General features: G+C 42.8%; 1 protein-coding gene across 6 annotated transcripts in view; it reads right to left on the reverse strand.

The window, feature by feature from the left end:
* TMCO4 (transmembrane and coiled-coil domains 4) overlaps nucleotides 1-18,995 on the reverse strand; it is a 112,004-nt gene extending 93,009 nt beyond the window's left edge. For 5 of the 6 annotated variants that reach the window (XM_072609118.1, XM_072609116.1, XM_072609119.1 and 2 more), the window contains exons 1-5: nucleotides 18,844-18,995; nucleotides 18,678-18,748; nucleotides 6,120-6,297; nucleotides 3,196-3,370; nucleotides 2,310-2,337 (exon numbers count right to left, since the gene is read on the reverse strand). In XM_072609118.1, coding sequence (XP_072465219.1) covers nucleotides 2,310-2,337; nucleotides 3,196-3,370; nucleotides 6,120-6,289 — 373 coding nt within the window. In that variant the 5' untranslated portion in view covers nucleotides 6,290-6,297; nucleotides 18,678-18,748; nucleotides 18,844-18,995. The remainder of the gene's footprint in view (nucleotides 1-2,309; nucleotides 2,338-3,195; nucleotides 3,371-6,119; nucleotides 6,298-18,677; nucleotides 18,749-18,843) is intronic. The other variant, XM_072609117.1, reaches the window with a different exon arrangement.
* Nucleotides 18,996-19,455: the final 460 nt, after the last annotated feature.

Genomic DNA, 19,455 nt, shown 5'->3' on the forward strand with positions numbered 1-19,455 from the left:
TCCTCTAAACTCTCCTTTGACTATCTCTTACTCAGGGGAAAGAATGGGCTCTACAACATTTTTAGCTAAAATTCCAGAGGCTTTTGTTAAACATATCTTTTAGATAAGCGGATAACCACAGCCCTAGAAGCAGCATCAAACAAAGGGGAAACAAATCTCAGCTTTCTGCCCCTGCCTCCCCTCAACAAAAGCGGTCATTCCCTTCCTTTCCTTAGGGATTTGTCTGGATGGCACTGCATCTCTAGCAGGAAGTTCTGGAGCCCAGGTGCCAGACTCCTTGGAACATGGAGCTGGGTTTTCCTAGCTAGCTAATGCCGTCCAAATTTATCCTCAGTGACGGCCGGGGGCCAAAACAGAATCGAAAGAAGCCCAGATTCTGCTCTAGAAAGCCATCTGGGCTCCCCAAACACAAGGAATTTCTCCCCAGACAAGCTTCTGTGGTTTTGAGCTAACACTAGATACATACTATACTCCCTGGTGCTAGAGTTCACCCTCTCAACAAACAGGACATTTCCCCTAGTCAGTTCTCCCCTATCCTCTTCCTGGTTCTGTGCTTGAAAGTGCCTGGGGAGGTTTCACAAAACAGGTTCTGCAAGGTATCATTTTCAATAGGGGAGGCCCATGGGTCAAAAAAAGGGGGAAGGGTGCCAAAGTTCATAGACGGAGCTTTGAAAAAGCACAGCTATGAAAGCACGACCTTGGGCCCCCCAGAAGGGGGATCAAGAAGGCTTCGGGGGGCCCAGGATTATGATCTTCTGGTCTACAGCTTCCTCCCTATAAATGAGGCAAGTGAACAGGGACCAAAGTCCCTTCTAGCCCTGACATTCTATGTTCAAAATTGTTTCCAGCTCCAACATTCTATGTTCTAAGAGTCCTCCTAATTCTGACATTCTGAGTTCTAAGGCCCTCCCAGCTCTGACATCCTGTGTTCTAAGTGCCCTCCCAGCTCTGACATCCTGTGTTCTAAGTGCCCTCCCAGCTCTGACATCCTGTGTTCTAAGGGCCCTCCCAGCCCTGATATCCTGTGCTCTAAGGGCCCTCCCAGCTCTGACACCCTGTGCTCTAAGGGCCCTCCCAGCTCTGACATCCTGGGTTCTAAGGGCCCTCCCAGCTCTGACATCCTGTGCTCTAAGGGCCCTCCCAGCTCTGACATCCTGTGCTCTAAGGGCCCTCCCAGCTCTGACAGTCTGTGTTCTAAGGGCCCTTCCAGCTCTGACATTCTATGTTCTAAGGGATTTTCCATCTCTAACGTTATGTATTCTAAGGCCTTCTAAGCTCTGACATTCTGTTCTAAATACTCTACTAGTTTGGACATTCTGTGTTCTAAGGGCCATTCCTAGCCTTGATAATCTATGTTCTAAAGTGCCTTCTAGTTCTGACATTCTGAAGTCCCTGTAACATTCTACATTTTAGCCAGGTCCCTTCTAACTTGGATATCCTATGTTCTAAGGCCTCCTTCAGCTCTGACTTTCTATGTTCTAAGGTCCCTTCCAGCTGTGGCATTCTATGTCTCTCCTGTTGCTGATTTGTGTCAATGATTACCTTACTAAAATACATTTCCTAACCTGCAGTTAGAGTTATCTCAGGCTACTGAATGCCTAGCTCCTTATTATCACAGGACCATCAGATTAAACTGGAACACTTCACAAATGTTATCAGAATTTATACTACTTAGATATGAGAGAATGATTATTCACACTTGGAGGCATAGAGAGTGTCCTTGGTTATTCTTGTAGATGAAGTCTCTGGGCCTGAAGTTTATTTAATGTGTCCCATTCTCTCTTGGGATGCCTGCATTTATGCACTGGTAGAACACAGGGCTACATGGAGCAGGGAGGGCCGCAGACAACTCAAGAGAAGCCGCTATCTATAATAGAGGCTGCTCTGCTACTGTAGGAGAGAGGACTCCCCTTGGAGTCAGAAGATCCGAATCCGAATCACGGCCTGGACGCTAACTCAATTTTAGGGCCCCAGGTTACACATTAGGCAGGGGTTTCTTCAGGATTTGTGTATTTGTTTTATTTTGTATCATCAAAGGCTACCACAGTGGCTGGCACCTGGGCTCACAGTTCCATAGTTAGAAGGGGCCTTAGCAATTGTCTCTTCCAACTCTCAATTTTACAGATGAGGAAACTGGGGGCTCTCTTCCACACAAGGAAGTCTGTGTCACTATCAAAGACTGGAAATTATGAATAAGCCCAAACCTCCGATTCCAAATCTGTGATTTTATGAGTATTGGCTATAGAACTAAGAGGGTGTCCCCTCCCTCCCCCACTTTTTAAAAATAAGACTTAGGAAATCAAACTTACCATTTCTCAGGGAGAAGGTCAGAAGATCCTAGAAAACAAAAGGAAACTAGGGATTTATATAAAACCAATAATTAAAATCCCATTGTGATTCAAGCTGTTACTTGGAGGGGACTTTAGAATACAGCCCACTAGCCCCTGAAGGAACTGCAGACATCACCTAGTCCAACCCTTTCATTTGACAGATGGGGAAACGGAGGCACAGAGAAGTGAAGGATTTGTCCAAGTTCACTGCCATATCTTTGGGGAAATGTCACCTCATAACTCATTTACATTGCCCTAACGCCTTTGGGTGCCTGCTTATAGTAGATGAGGAGAAAACTCAGAGTTTGGATAATTTATTCAGAGGTATTTAAGATACTATCAAAGATCCATGTTCCTCAAGTGCAGACCAGTCACTTCCCTTCAGGAGGAGGAGTGAGTAAAGGAAAAAAATGATAGCACATAGAATACCAGAGCTGGGAGAGACCTTGGAGCATGGGATGTTGGAGCTGGAAGAGACCTTAGAGCACAGGATGTCAGAGCTGGGAGAGACCTTAGAGCACAGGATGTAGGAGCTGTGGGAAAGGCCTTAGAAGACAGGATGTCGGAGATGGGAGAGGCCTTAGAACTTAGGATGTCGGAGCTGGAAGGACCTTAGAGCACGGGATGTCGGAGCTGGGAGAGACCTTAGAACACAGGATGTCAGTGGGAGGGCCCTTAGAACCCAGGATGTCAGAACTGGGAAGAGCCTTAGAACACAGAATGTCAGAGATGGAAGGTAGTAGAGATACATTTTATAGATGTTGGAGTCTGTCATACTCCTAATCCTTCAAACCCATTTTCAGGCTGGCTCTGAAAAAAGATTCAATTTTCCACTTCATTCATCCCTGCCCAGGGGCTCTGGTACCTGAGCTATCACCAGTGGATCATTCTTCAAGACTGGATCCTTCAATAAAATTTCTGCAAATGTCACCTCCTCTTCTCCTCCCAGGCAATCAGCAAAGGCCACCATGGATGGGAGAACTGTTTCTGGTAACTCCAGCCATTTCACTAGACCTTCCACAAATTCCTTCCGGAAGGAGCTGAAAGACACAGTTATGTCAGATACCAAGACCTCTGCTTTCTTCTCTCCCAGTTCTAGCCTCTGATTATCCAACCCTGGGAAGCGATGGTATTAATGAATCCACAGGTAATTTCAAATTCTCCTTTTAGTAAAAACTTGACTAAGTGGCTAACAAATCACAAACAAACTTAATGATGATAACCCAACAACGATAAGAATAGCTAACATTTATAGAGCTCTTTAGGGTTTGCGAAGTGCTTTACAACTATGATCTCACTTGATCCTCACAATGTCCCTGAGAGACAGATGCTATTATCACCCTTATTTTACAGATGAAGAAACTGAAGATGACGGTGGTGAAGTGACTTGCTCAGGGTCACACAGCTAAGAGTCTGAGGCTGGATTTGAACTTAGACCTCCCTGATTCCAGGTCCACTCTGCCACCTAGATTTCCAGAGCACCAACTTTATAAGTCACAAGTGTTAAGTTCAAGTCCTGGCTCTACCCAGTGTGACCCTGGGCAAGTAACTTTCCTTCCCTACACCTCAGCTTCCATATCAATAAAATTAATAACAACTCTAATTTTTCATAGAGCTTTATGATTTTAGAAAGTGTTTTCCTTACAACCTCCCTGTGAAGTAGGTAGCGAAAAGGTTCTTGCTCACACTTCAAAGATGAGGAAACTGAGGCAGAGAGTACACATAACTGGCACAGTCATATAAAATCACAGAATCTAAGAGCTGTAAAAAACCTCAGAAGTTACACAATCCAATTTACATTCAACCAAGAATCCTCTCTTTAACATTCCTGACCTTTGTCCATCTAGAATACCTCCAAGGAGGATGAACCCACTACTGTGTGAGGCAACTCACTCCACTCCTGAACAAGTCAGCCTCAACCACAGCACTCAACCCAAATCTGCCCCTGCTTCTCCCATCCACTGCTCCAGGACCAAGCAGAAAAAGGCCAAAGGCCTCCCTTAACTGACAGTCTTGTCTTCTCTGGGCTTGAGGCTCCCAGGACCCCCTGACTGATCCTGGAATGCTCTGGTCTCCTGGCGTCTGCCTATCCTGGCCACCTCCCTTCAGGACAACCCACCTATGTCCTTCTAAACTACTCCACCCAGAACTGTTTCTGGAAACTTCAGCCATTTCACTACTTGACCTTCCACAAATTTCACCCAAGATGATGTCAAACTAATAATGACTACTATTTGGGTCAAAATTGGGATTTGAACCCAGGTTTATGATTACATGTTGGGCTCTGTCCTGAACATTAAAAAAAGCAAGTAATAAACAATTTTTAGCCAAAATCTTTTTTTTCCCCCAAATTTAGATATCATGAATGAATCAGCAATGGCAGGTGGTGCAACGTATAGAATGACAGGCTTATAGTCATAAAGACTATCTTCCTGAGTTCAAATCTAGCCTTAGACACTTAGTATCTATGGGATCCCCATACTACCTCTGGGCAAGTCACTTCACTGGTTTCTTCATCTGTAAAATGAGCTGGAAAAGGAAATGGCAAATCACTCCAGTATCTTTACATGAAAGCCCCAAATGGGGTCATGAAGAGTCAGACCTGACTGAAAATGATTGACAACAACACGAGTCAGGAGGCCACAAAGACCTAAACACCAGTCCAGTGCTGCCATTGAAACTGGCCCAGGTATCAGACTAGAAGACCCAGTTCTATTTGTAATCATATTTAAAGTTCAGTGTCATTAATCATATAATTAAATTCATGGAATCCACACATTTGTTCAGTTTTTCAGTTGTGTCCAACTCTGTGACCCCATGGACCGCAGCACACCAATACCATTCATAGGTTTTCTTCACAAATATACTGGAGTGGTTTGCTATTTCCTTCTCCAATGGAGGAAGGCAAAAAGAGGTTAAGTGACTTGCCAGGGTCACATAGCTAGTAAAGGTCTAAGGTTGGATTTGAATTAAAGTGTTCCTGACTCCATGCTTGTCACTCTATCCATGGAGCAATCTAGCTGCCTCAGTTTACATATAGGGACTTCAAATTCTTTACTAGTGAAAAACTTAGATACTCCCTGACTAGTGAATTTTTAAGGTTGCTTCCTGTTCTGCCAGTCTAAATCAAGCCAAAGAGAGGATTAGCAACCTGTGGGCCTTGTTCCCTGGACAAATTTGAAAAGGCAAAACCCCAGAATGTTGGTATGGATAAAGAAGAATGGTGGGAGAAAAAAAGTGAACTCCAAAATGATATCTGATCCCTTCTTAGTTGGTTCATTCCTTACTAAGGAGATAAAATGTCCTTACTAGGATTTCCTACCCAAACAATAGTACTCAGCAAAATATTTCATCAACAAAGTCCCAAATTCTAAAAAAAAACAGGGGATAAAAAAAACCTCTTGGCAAGAAAAGATGGTAATTAGATATGACAGATCCACTGACAGAGGGTCTTCATGTGGGAAAGAGAGAACCTAATGAAACACCGTGTTTCCTATGTTGGGAAATCCTTTCTAATCCCTGGCCTGGGGACCTTGTAGAGATGACTCATGAATTGAACAATGAAATTGGACTGACTGATCTCTGACATTCTGTGTTCTAAGGGTCCTCTTAACTTTGACATTTTCTATTCTAAGTTCTCATCTAATTCTGACATTCTCTGTTCTAAGTTCCCTTCTAGCTTTGACACTCTCTGTTCTAAGTTCCCTTTTAGCTCTGACATTCTCTATTCCAAGGTCCTTTCCAGTTCTCAAAATCTTGGATTCCATGATTCTAAATCAAAACAGCCACCTCTGCTCTGGTTCTGGAAACAGCCATGCCAGGGACATCCCACAGAGAGCAGCATAGGCAAAACGGCTTGCTTCTTCCAGTTCCTTGCCTGTGGACGGATGTGGCTCTGTTTCTCCGGCTGGCTCGGGGTGCCTCCCAGCCGCTTGGTTCTGCCCCTCCGGGGCTGCCATCCTCGAACCTGCCATAAAAGAAACCCAATATAGCACATGTTACCAAGAAGCACAGAAAATTCTTTGTAGTGACATTCCTTGAAACTAGCAGTGCCTGGGTCATAGGGGCTGGGTTCCTGTTCTCATTACTCAGTGATATGTGGATAAAAAATAAACAGTAAATGAAGATAAATAAATAAAAAAAACAAAAAAAGAAACAATAAATGAAAGGGGATCTGAGTTCTTGGAGGGATAGGAGCCACATATGCACCTCATACATAGTCTTTTATATATATACACACATACACACACACACATGCAAACATATATACATATACACACATATCTATATATCTATATTCAACAGCATCGATATTCTCATAATATTTTCACATGTATCAAGTGAGAGCAGCAAAGGGTAGTAGGTAATGGGTCAACCTTGGAATCAGGAAGACCCGGATTCAAGTCTTGCCCTTGACCCATACCAGCTGGGGACTATAGGCAAGGGACGACAGTTTTAAAGCTGTAAGACCTTAGAAATTATCTAGTCCAACTTTGTTCATTTTGTCAGTAAGGAAATCAAAGCCCTGAGATACGTGACAACTTGCCCCAAATCCCATAGACAGTAAATAGCAAAACTGGAATCTTGAAAACAGATCCTCAGACTTCAAATCCAGCCGTGTTTCTGCTGAGCCCTGTTGCCTCCCCCAAGAGGTCATTTAACTTCTTAGCTTCCTACGCAACTCTCTAAGACCAGAAGGAAAAACCACGATAGCTAATTCATATTAATGGAGGAAACTTCCATCTGGAGAGTTTCCTCAAAATGATGACATCACAAGTATGGATTTAGAAAAAGCATGAGGGGGCTTTTCTAACCTGTCACATTTTTTTATTATGTTTCTTGGCAGTCATAAGAGAAAACATTTGTTTGCCCTGGAAAATAACAAGACGTAGGACAGTTATAATCTTCAGAGAGACAACAGTATTTACAATACTTGAAATTTTGCAGGCCTGTTTTCATGATCTTGAACCTGTTTTCCAGACCAAAATACTTCCAGACTGTGTGTGAAAGTGAATTTTTTCACATTGTATATGTTCATCAGTAGCATTGATCACAAAATAAAAAAGCCTCCACAGGAGAAAAAAATTAAAATTTTTTATAAAAGAAAAAGTATAAAGCACCGGGCTTATAAAAATGACCCCAAAATGACTGTCTGTTACCTCAAAGAATTTATAGTCTATTTATTCTCCCCTAATACTAGTTCCTATTTCTACAGCCCCTTAAGATTTACAAAACATTCTCCTCATAACAATTCTGTGAGGTGGAAGATATAGCTATTAAGGAGGCAAGACTTGTAGTCAGAGGGTTGAACCTGGGTTCAAATGCCAGCTTTGCTACTGCCCATGTGGCCTTGGGTAAGTCATTTTGCTTCTCTGGGCCTTGATTTTTTCTTTTTTTAAAGTTAATTTATTTTTTTGTTCTCAACATTCATTTCCATAAGTTTTCAGTTTTCTTCCCCTCCTTTCCTCCCACCCTCACCAAGGCAGCAGTCAATCTGGTACAGGCTCTACATATACATTCTTTTTTTGGTGGGAATTTGTTTTCCTTTATTACGCACATTTGTTACAAAAGTTTTCTCTTTTTTTTAAATTAATTAATTTGTTTTCAGTTTTCTACAATCACTTGCACATATCTTAGCTTTTTTCTCCTCCTTCCCTCTACCCCCTCTCCCCCTCCCTCCCCAAGACAGCATGCAATAAGTTCTACATACACATTCTTACTAAATACGTTTTGACCTTAGTCATGTTGCAAAGAAGAATTAAAATGAATGGGAGAAACCATTAAAACAGAACATAACACAAGAGAAAATGGTCTGCTTCATTCTGCGATATTCTCATTAAACATATTTTCACATTAGCCATGCTGTAAAAGAAGAATTAGAACTAATGGGAGGAATCATGAGACAGAAAAAAACAAAACAAAGGAGCAAATAGTCTGGTGGAGATGAAGATGGAGCAACAATATCCATTTATTCAACAAAGCCCCCAAACAGCTAAAACATAACCTTTGCTCTTAATACATAAGACATTATATTAGGTATTATAACGGGGACATGAACTATATTATAAGACATATAGCGAAGTGGCATAAAAGCACCAGGTCCCAAGCCAGAAAGACCTGAATTCAAATCTGGCCCCAGACACTGCCTAGCTGCATGATCCTGGGCAAATCCCTTCACTCTGTTTGCCTCAATTTCCTCATCTGTCAAATAAACTGGAGAAGGAAATGTCAAACCTCCATTATCTCTGCCAAGAAAACCCCAAATGGGCCCACAAAGAGTCAGATTTGGCTAACCGACTGAACGACAACCACAAAACACATTATCATGTGAATTGAACATGTTACGTATTATGTAACATGAACTACTATATAAGACATATGATATGAATTATAAGATCACCTAAGATTTGCTAGGTACACTAGAAAAGAACTAAGGTATATGACTGTCTCTGGGGTAGATCAGGGAGAGTTTCCTGGAGGTGGCAGTTTTTCAGTTGGGTTTTAAAGGATGGCTAGGAATTCCACAGAAAAAACAAGTGGAGCCGTTGGAAGGATGCAGCACAAGGTACTAGAGACCACAGGGTAAGGTGGGGGAGGGGGAAAGAGCAAATGAGTGTCCAGTTTGGCTGAAGCACAGAGTGGGAAGGGAGGAGAGTGAACCAGAGTTGTAAAGGAAGGATGCCAGACTGCATGGGAGGGCCAAGCTTGAGGTGGAGGAGGAGGCAACAGCCTGTCACTGCTGACTTTTGAATAAAGATATGACATGCCCAAATTTACTCATAAGAAACATTATTCTAGTAGTAGTAGTGAGGATTGGAATGAGGACAGAAGGGAGGCGGGGAGGCCTATGAGAAGCCTAAACATCCTAGTCAATAGGCCATAACTGATATTCTGACACTTGATAAAAATGAACAATATGATGGACTTCACTGATAGAGCTCAAGTGAATCTGCCAACATGGATGGAACACACACTCTGTGCACAGTACACCTAGTATGTGCTAGGGGTGCCTTACTTTAGGCTCCTATGCAATAAGTTTATCTCTGAATTTTTCTGGACCTCAGTTTTTCATCTGAAAAATGAGGTTAGATTAGAGGGTTTCTAAAATCTCTCCCAGCTCTGACATTCTATGCTCCAAGGGCCCTCCCAGCTCTGACATTCTGTGTTCTAAGAGCCTTTTCAGTTCTGGTATTCTGTGTTCTAAGGGTGCTCCAGATTTGACATCCTGTGTTCTAAAGTCACTTCCAATTCTTTCAATTCTAATACTCTATTGGTTCTGCAGGAATAGCCTTCACAAGATTGCTCAAGTCCTTTCCAACTTGGGTTCAGAGGATGAGTCCAAAAAGCAGCCTGATTTTCTTTCTCCTTCCACAATTGGGCATCATTCAATGAACCATGTGTTTTACACTCAGGACTGAAATTCTAAGGGTTGTGATTTACAGTAAGAAAAATTAAAAAAAAAATTAAATCCCAGAGGATTTACATTCTTCTCATTAGCATCTTCAAAGAGCCCTGAATCCCATTTCAGCATTTCATCATTGGATCTCCAGCTTAACAAATTGAGCCAGAAATTCAAATGCATCCAGTTATTTCTGGCATCCCACTGTGTTTCCATGGTTACAGCTTAACTGATAAACCCAAAGGTCTTCAGATAATTGAGCTACTGAACTGGTGGAAAAAAATGTATATATTCACTGAAAATCAGTCCATCCCCATTTTAAACATGGCAGCCCTCTGAAGACTTAAGGAAATAGCCAGTCTCTTTTGGATGGTCTGAGATGGGCTATCTAAACTTTGCATTCCCCTTCATTCCTGTCTCCATCCCTCAAAAGTCCAGTATAAATGTTGGACTGGGTTCATCCTGGGTCTGCCTTAGACTGGTGCAGTTACAGGAGAGAGTTATATCTAAAGGACAGAAGCAAAGAGTTGTTTATCTCATCCAAGATTTACTGGAGAACATGAGGGTTGGCTTCAAAGATCTAAAAGACTATGTATGAATGGTCAGATGTGTTCAGCCAGGGCAGGATCTGGAGCAGAAAGGCCTATTTCAGGTCAGTGAAAGGAAAAGGTTCCCAGTCACTAGAACTGTGCCACATTGGCATGGACTTCCTTGGGAGATGGCAGGTTTGGAGATTCTCCATCACCTCACATCTTCCAGCAAAGGCTTCATGACCGTGAAAAGGATGACATACACAGATTCTCCTCCTTCAAGCTGGTGTCTTCCATTTCTTTGAATCCATTAAAAAACAATAATAACCTCTTTACATCTGTCACTGCTTCTTTCTCTCTTCTCATTTCTCAATCCCTTGTAATCTAGGGTATCATTTCATTACTCAACTGAAATAGTCCTCCCCAAAGTTACCAGGGACCTCCTTACTGCCAAATCTAACGACCTTTTCTAGATTCTCATTCTTCTTGACTCCTCTAGAACATATGACACTGTTGACCCCCCCCTTCCCTGATAGATATGCGCTCCTCTCTGGGTTTCTGTAACACTGTTCTTTGTCGAGGGCTCTTCTCCTACTGGACTGACTTCTCCTTCTCAGTCCCCTTCGCTGGGTGATCTTCTTCATCTGATTCCACTAAAGTGGGTGTTCCCCAAGGTTTTCTCCTGGACCCCCTTTTCTCTACCGTCTTTTTGTTGGTGATGTCATCAGCTCCCATGGGTTCAGAGTGATCACTCTACATTCCAGTTGAACCAGCCCATTTCACATACAATATTTCACTTCCTCATCGGTCTTCCTCCATACCCTTGTATACGTTGTCTGTCAAACCTGGAATGCACTTCCTCTTTACCTTTGCCTCTTAGAATCTGTTGTTTCCTTCAAAGATCAGGTGAAGCATCCTATGTGAGGCCTTTTCTGATTCCTTCCAACTACTGCTACCTCTTACTCTACCCCAACCAACAGAAGAAATTAATTTGTATCTGTCTATTTGTTTGTACATTTGTTGTTTTCCTGATAGAATGTAAGCTCCCTGACAGCAGGATATGCTTTGTTTTTGCCATCCCCAGAGTATGGTCAAGTGCAGTGGATAGAGTGCCAGGCCTGAAATCAGGAGGAGTCATCTCCCTGAGTTCAAATTTGGCTTCAGACACTTAATAGCTGTTGTGCCCTGGGCAAATCACCTAACCCTGTTTGCCTCAGTTTTCTCATCTGTAAAATGAGCTGGAAAAGGAAATGAATGGCAAACCACTCTAGTATCTTTGTCAAGAAAAATCCAAATGGGGTCACGGCTGAACAACAAATCCTCAGAGCAGTGTGTAGCACATCACAGATGCTTACTAAATACCTGATTGATCAATTGATTGATTCAGGCACAGGTGAGGCTCGATCATCTCTGAGATCTTTTCCAACTTTGAGAATCTGGGATCCTTTGTAGTCAGATAACTCCCTCAAGCCTCTATGCCTGGAGCTTCTCATTTCCAACTTGTGGCTTCCCTGGATTCCTTCAAGTTTCTGTTAAAATGGTTCTTCAAGAGCCTTTCCCAGTGCTCCTTAAACCCTCAGTTTGTCCTGTACATACCTTACTTGTACAACGTTTCTTGCATGTGGTCTCCCCCATTGGATTCCTTGAAGTCAGGGGATGTCTTTTGTCTTTCTTTGTATCCCTGGTGCTTAGCACAGTGCCTGGAACATGGTAGGTGCTGAGTAAATGCTAGTTAACACTACCCACTAAGGTACACAGCTATCCAACACACCTAGAAGTGTGCCAACAGATTAAAACAACCCTGCCATTTAGAACTAGCCCACAAGATAGAAAATGAGCCCATGTAAACCATCAGCATTTCTATCTATTACTAACAAAGCCCAGCAGCAAGAGAAAGAAAGAGAAATTCCATTTAATGTAACTGTAGACAATATAAAATATTTGGGAATCTACCTGCCCCAGAAAAACCCAGGAACTATATGAATACAATTATAAAACACTTTTCACACAAATAAAATCAGATCTAAATAACTGGAAAAACATCAGTTATTCATGGATGACAATTCTACCTAAATTAATTTACTTATTCAGTGCCATACCAATCAAACTACCAAAAATTATTTTACATAGCTAGAAAAAATAAAACCAAAATTCATCTAGAAGAGCATAAGGCTCAGAATATCAAAGGAATTAATGAAAAGAAATGCTAGGGAAGGTGGCCTGGCCATACCAGATTTTAAATTGTATTATAAAGCAGCAATCATCAAAATTACTTGGTACTGGCTAAGAAACAGAGTGGTGGATCAGTGGAATGGGTGAGGTACACAAGACACAGTAGTCAATGACTACAGTAATCTACAATTTGATAACCCCAAAGACTCCAGCTTTTGGGATAAGAACTCATTATTTGATATAAACTTCTGGGAAAACTGGAAAATAGTATGGCAGAAACTAGGCATAGACAAACATTTTACACTGTATGCCAACTTAAGATCAAAATGGGTTCATGATTTAGACATTAAGGCTGACACTATAGGGAAACTAGGAGAGCAAAGAACAGCTTACCTGTCAGATCTACAGAGAAGGGAAAAATTTGTGATCAAAGAAGAGATAGAGAGCATTGTTAAATACAAAATGGATAATTTTGATTACATTAAATTTAAAAGTTTTGGCACAAAGACAATGCAACCAAGATTAGAAGGGAAACAGAAAACTGGGAAACAATTTTTATAGCCAGTGTCTCTGATAAAAGCCTTATTTCTAAAATATATAGAGAACTGAGTCAAATTTGTAAGACTACATGTCATTTCCCAATTGATATACGGTCAAAGGATATTAATAGGCAGTTTTCACATCAAGAAATTAAAGCTATCTATACTCGTAGGAAAAAATGCTCCAAATCACTATCGATTAGAGAAACGCAAATCAAAACAACTCTGATGTACCACCTCATACTATCAGGTTGGCTAACGTAACAAAACAGGAAAACGACAAATGTTGGAGAAGATGTGGGAAAATTGGAACATTAATGCATTGTTGGTGGAGTTGTGAACTGATCCAATCATTTTGGAGAACAATTTGGAACTATGTCTAAAGAGCTATAAAACTGCATACCCTTTGATTCAACAATATCTCTTCTAGGGGGGCAGTGGATAGAGCACCAGTGCAGGAGTCAGGAGGACCTGAGTTCAAATCTCAGACACTTGACACTCAATAGCTATGTGACCTTGGGCAAGTCACTCAACCCCAATTGCCTCATCTTGGGTCATCTCCAGTCATCCTGATGAATATCTGGTCACTGGATTCAGATGGCTCTGGAGGAGAAGTGAAGCTGGTGACCTGCACAGCCCTCCTTCACTCAAAACAAAGTCAAGTGCAAGTCATATCATTATTTCTCTGATGGCATGGTCTTCTTCGGCAACAAAGGACAAACACACACCTCTTCTAGGTCTGTATCCCAATGAGATTATTTAAAAGAAAAGGGAAGATGACTCATATGTACTAAAAATATTTATAGCAGCTTTTTTTTATGATAATAAAGAATTGGAAACTGAGGGGACGTCCATCAATTGGGGAATGGTTGAACAGGTTGTGGTATATGAATATAATGGAATACTATTGGTCTATAAAAAATGATGAGTAAGCAGATTTCAGAAAAACCTGGGAAGACTTACATGAACTGATGCTGAATAAAGCAAGAAGAACCAGAAGAACATTGTACACGGTAGCAGCTACATTGTGCCATGACCAACTTTGATAGACTATATAATGATCTAAGACAATTCTAAAAGACTCATGATAGAAAATGCTATCCACATCCAGAGAAAGAACTACGGGGTCTGAAGGCAGATCGAAGTACTATTTTCTCTCTGTCTTTTTTCTTTCTCATGGTTTTCCCCTTTTGTTCGGATCCTTCTTTTACAACATGACTAATGTGGAAATACCTTTAATATGATTATACATGGATAGCCTATGTCAGATTGCATGCTGTCTTAGGGGAAAGGGAGGGAAGGGACAGGGAAAAATTTAGAACTCAAAATCTTATAGAAGTGAATGCTGAAAACTAAAAATAAATAAACAAATTAATTAATTAATTTTTAAAAAAATGAACTAGTCCACAGGCCTGGAGACTAAGAGGCAAACGGTTGGGCAGCAACATTCCTCATGAGTATAAAAATTTGGCCTGGATTAGACAACCACTGAGCTTCCACCAGATTTAGCACTCAATGATTCTAGCTTTAGCTTCTCCCTCACAATTCTCTTCCGCTTCTCATCCCTTGTTATTTCATACTTTCCCAGATGGCATTTCTCTTTTACTAGGCACAGTGCAGGAGGATGCACCATCTCCATCACATTCTTAGAGTTAGACCATGGTGTGTGTGTGTGTGTGTGTGTGTGTGTGTGTGTGTAAGGATCATAGAACTAGAGCTGGAAAAGGCTTCATTTTAAAGATGGAGAAACTGAGGTTTAGAGATCTGCCCTGCCTAAAGTAACGGTCAATAATCATAAGAGTCCGTATTTGAATCCAGGTCTTCTGGCTTTAGAAATACCACTATTTTCTGCTGTAATTTGTTGACTCCAACAGAAGGGCTCCTCTTCTACCTCTGGCAAGAATCACTGCGGCTAAACACCAAGGAATTTGTTTGTTTGTTAGCATTTATTATATTCAGGCTTATTATTTACTTTCATCATTAACAACCCTATGGAAGCTGGGTGTGAAAGTTATTATTTTCCCATTGTATAGATAAGGAAACTAAGGGTCAGAGAGATTAGGTGATTTATTCAGGGTAGTAATTGTCAAAACTAAGACCAGAACTGTATTTTCTGAGTCTTTACTAAGTCCAACTCTCTTTCCACTACAGCATACTTTCCCTTTAAAACACCACAGAAAGCCTCCCTCTATCCTCAACACAGCCAAGTCAAATACTGCAGAGCTAATTAAGAAGGATGAAGACAGAGGAAAGGTCACTGGATTCAGTAATTAAGAGATTGTTAGTAACACCAGAGATTGGTTTCAGACAGGGTGTGGAATCAGAAGCCAGACTGCAAAGGGCTGAGAACTGAATCAGAGATGAGGAAAAAGAAACAAATTAACTGGAAGGTTTTTCTAGAAGCCTGGCTGTGAAAGGGAAGCTGAATATATGTCAAGGTCAAGTGAAGGGGATTGTTTTGTTTTTTTAAGGTTGGCGAAGATATGGCTATGTTTGTAGGAAGTAGAAAAGAAGTCAGTAGATTAGAATGGAAAGTGATGGTGGTGATGGTGGTGATCACGATGTGGTGGAAGTTACGGAGGTTATGGGGGTGATGGTGGTGGTGGTAGAGAATGACAGAAGGGGTAAACTTGAGAAGGGGAGGGGGGAGGATAGGCTCAAGGGCATAAGAAGGCTTATCCTTTATGAGGAAAAGTATTTCCTCTTCATCAGAGACTGGAGTAATTGAGAAAAGAATCCAGGATGCTGTTTGGGGTTTATTGAGGTTATAGAACAGAGGGAGAAAAGATAGCTCAGGCTAGACAGCCTCTATTTTCTCAGTAAAGTTTGAGACAAGACTCTCTGTCGAGAGGTAGAGGTAGAGTGGTATAGATAGTTATCACCCAAACATCTCCCCTGTTTGTCAATGCTTGAACTTAGTTCTTTGGCTTAACCCTTAGTCTCCATTAAAATGTGACTCTTAATGGAAAGGGCTTTTAAAAAAAAATTCCTATATTAGCTTCATTTTAAAGAATGAATTCCTACAATCACATCTTTTTTCTGATGCATCACCATGGTAGGTCCTATGATACTGAAAAAACTTTAAAGTAGGAACCTAATGATATAGTGTCTGCTGCCCAAGGACCAGCTTAGCTAAATTTGAGGAGGTTCATCACATGGGAGGGAAACATTTTTTTTTGTCGATGGCAATTCTCAAAGACCACCTATCTAGGGAGGGAGGAGGGGGCTGCTGTCTACATGGGTAGAGGGTCTTCCTCCTGCTGACAAAGATCTTTGAAGTACTGAATAAAAAGTAAATGAATTTATCAGATTCTTTACTGAGAAGAGGTTTGACAGTATCGAAAGGAGAGGAAGCAAGGGAATCCAAGATGATCTGGGGTCGTTAATGGGGCACTATATAGTGGGGGAAGGGTAGGTGTGAAATTCGGAAAAATGAACTTTACTCACTATCTAGTTTCCATGTGGGCTCCTTCTATTCTCATCCCATGGGTGGAATGCACTGATACTAAATCTAATGACTTTGGATCACATGACCCTTGTTGACTGACAGACAAGATACAAGAAGAGAGAAAAGTCAGGAGTCCACCCAAGGGTAGCTTGGTGACTTGGGACTCAGTGCCACCTGCCCACTTTTCAAACCCTTCCTTAGTCTCTAGACATCCTCAAGTGTCAAAGGATAGGCTCATCAAGATGGAACTTGGAGGGCCTGGGAAGAAGGAAGGAGTCTGGGAAACAAGAGGAAAGGGGGTCTAGAAGGAAGTGGATTCAGGCCAAAAACATGGTACCAAGGGGAAATCTGAAGGGCATGTGGATTCAAATCTGTTCTGATCCTGGGTGGACCATGACAAGAGTGAGATCCCTGTAACCCTGGAATGGTTATTTCCTAAACTCAAAGTGACCTTGTGTTTCTGAGCCCACAAAGCCAGGCTATGACCTGAGTTCTCTGCCTTGCCCTTCTTTCCACAATTTAGATTCCCAAGCTTGGGAGTATTTAGAAATATTTCCAGTTGAATGATTGAAGCTTCTAAATAATTCATTACCAATATTCTTATTTTTAAAGTCTCCCTCTCCACCAAGTTTAGCCAAAGACCTTTGCCAACCTGGATGGCCAAATTCCCAGTCCAGTTTTAGACTTTTTTTTATGTAAAGAGGCAGATGGCTAGCACAATAGATAGGACACTTTCTCTGAATTCAGAAAGACCTGGGTTCAAAGCTTAGCTCAGACCATATTAGTTATATGACCCTTAAACAAGTCATTTAATCAATGTCTGCCTCAGTTTCCTAATAAAGCAGTTCCCTGTTTGATGAACAGTTACAGACTGTTCAATTCTATTTTTCCTCTCTCTTTTTTTTTTTCAGAGTGAGGAATCCTAATTTACAAATAAATAAATAAATGAACAGTTTCATTACTGTGAACACTGATTCTAGAGTCAAAGAACCTCGGTTCAGATTGTGCCTCTGGTACTTATTATCTGTATAACCTGTATAACTTTTCTGGGTCTCAGTTTCCTCATCTGTAAAATGATGGGGATGGACCATATGGCCGCTAAGGTCCTTTCTAATTCTAGATCTAGGATCTGATATTTTAAAAGGCATTTCTCAGATTTTCTTAGCTGCCATCTATACTAAAAAAAAAAGTTAAGGTAGTTCTGATACTAACTTAGTAGGTAACCTTGGATAAGTCATTCTTCCTCTGTGGGTCTCAATTTCCTAATCTACAAAGTGAGGGGGGTTGATCGAGAATATCTAAGATGCCACCCAGCTCTGACATCCTGTGTTCTAAGGGCCCTCTCAGCTCTGACATCCTGTGTGCTAAGGGCCTTCCCAGCTCTGACATCCTGTGTGCTAAGGCCCCTCCCAGTTTTTACATTCTATTTTCTGAGGGCCCTCTCAGCTTTACTATATCCTTCAACTTAAGGGCAATTTTATCAAGCTGTTTCTAGGAAGTTGGTTGGATGCCATCATTCCTGACCTAGGGCTGCATAATTTTGCTGCCTCGAATTTGGAGGTGATTAAGGGCTGAAGGAGGCAGATGGGTGGCTCAGTGGATAAAATCTTAGAGGCAGGAAGACCAGAGTTCAAATCAAGCCTTAATTTAATTAACCCATTTGCCTTAATCCACCGGAGAAGGAAATGGCAAACCACTTTGCCAAGAAAATAGCACGGGGTTACTAAGAGTCAGACAACGACTGTCAAAGTATTTTGGAGACACCCTGTTCTCCGGAGACAAGGCCTAGCACGCAGGCTGTGCCCTGGACTTGGCATAACAATAATCCTTTGCGGTCTGGATGATATCACTCTCCCTCTGAAATTGACTGAGCTTCTCCTTGCGTCCTGACTCTCCCGTCTCTCACCGGCCCGGTGGATCTGGCTCTGGACATCCACGGGTGTCGGAAGTCGGAAAGGCTGGAGAAGCAGGGGACAAGAGAGCGGGTGCCTCCTCCACCCTCAGGAGGGAGTCTGGCCCAAGGTTTGAGGTGCCCCCGGGGAGGGCTGCGAGCACATGGGAGGAGGCAGAAGTAGAGAAGGAAGGGCTCGTGGTGAGAGGCGGATCGCGACCGCGGAAGTTGGTGCCAGGGCTGGGGGTGGAGTTAAGCAACAGCTGAAGAGTCCCAGCTGCGAGGGGGCGAAGGGGCTGAGGGAGAGGGTCTGCGGGCACGCTGGAGGGGGACGGAGGGGAGTTGGGGAGCAGGGTGTCCACACTTACCGTCCCGGGGAAGACAGCCAGGCACTCAGTCGCGGAAATGGGAGGAGAGTTCAAGGAGAAGGTAACCTAAGCTGCGGAGGAGGCAGGACATCTGGTCAGGGGTGTAACGCCCAGGCCCCGGCCGGGTGTCCGCCCCACGCCCCCTCCCGCCCTGGCTCAGCCTTACCCGTGCCGTAGCCCCGGCGGCCACGTCCCGGCTCACTTCCCGCCCCTCTCAGCCCTGGCGGCCAGCCCTGGACCCTCCTCCTTCCTGCCGTAGAGCCCGAGAAGCGCAGCCGAGAGCCAGCCCACCCCGGGGCGGGCGGATGACGCCGAGTTGCCCCGCCCAGCCCCGGAGGCAGAGGGATGCTCCGAAGATGCTCCTAGGGCAGAGGACCACAGTCCTGCCTCGTCACCCAGCAGCCGGGATGCAGATTGCCGCAGGACCGACAAAAAGGGAATAGCCCCTGCCCTGCTGGAGCTTGGAGTCTGGCTAGGGAAGGGAGGGGGAGACAGCCTGACCTCTGGGAGGTCTGGGATGACAAACAAGGGATTTAAATTGTGAGAGGAAGAAAAGACCGCGGCAATTCGCTCTCCCAACCTTCAACTTCCCCGACCGGTCTGTCCCCCAGGGTCCACCTGATTGGCTGGGTCTAATACTATGCACTGGAGGACCTTAATGTCACCGTACCGATTAAGTGCCCCTAACATTCCACCAGTGATCAATAATAAGAGATCGCGGTAATGTAACTCCTTAAAGTTTGCAAAGCACCCGACAACTTTGATCTGGTTTTATTCT

The sequence above is a fragment of the Notamacropus eugenii genome, chromosome 5 (genome assembly GCF_028372415.1).
Source record: "Notamacropus eugenii isolate mMacEug1 chromosome 5, mMacEug1.pri_v2, whole genome shotgun sequence".
In the NCBI taxonomy this organism is placed as follows: Eukaryota; Metazoa; Chordata; class Mammalia; order Diprotodontia; family Macropodidae; genus Notamacropus; species Notamacropus eugenii.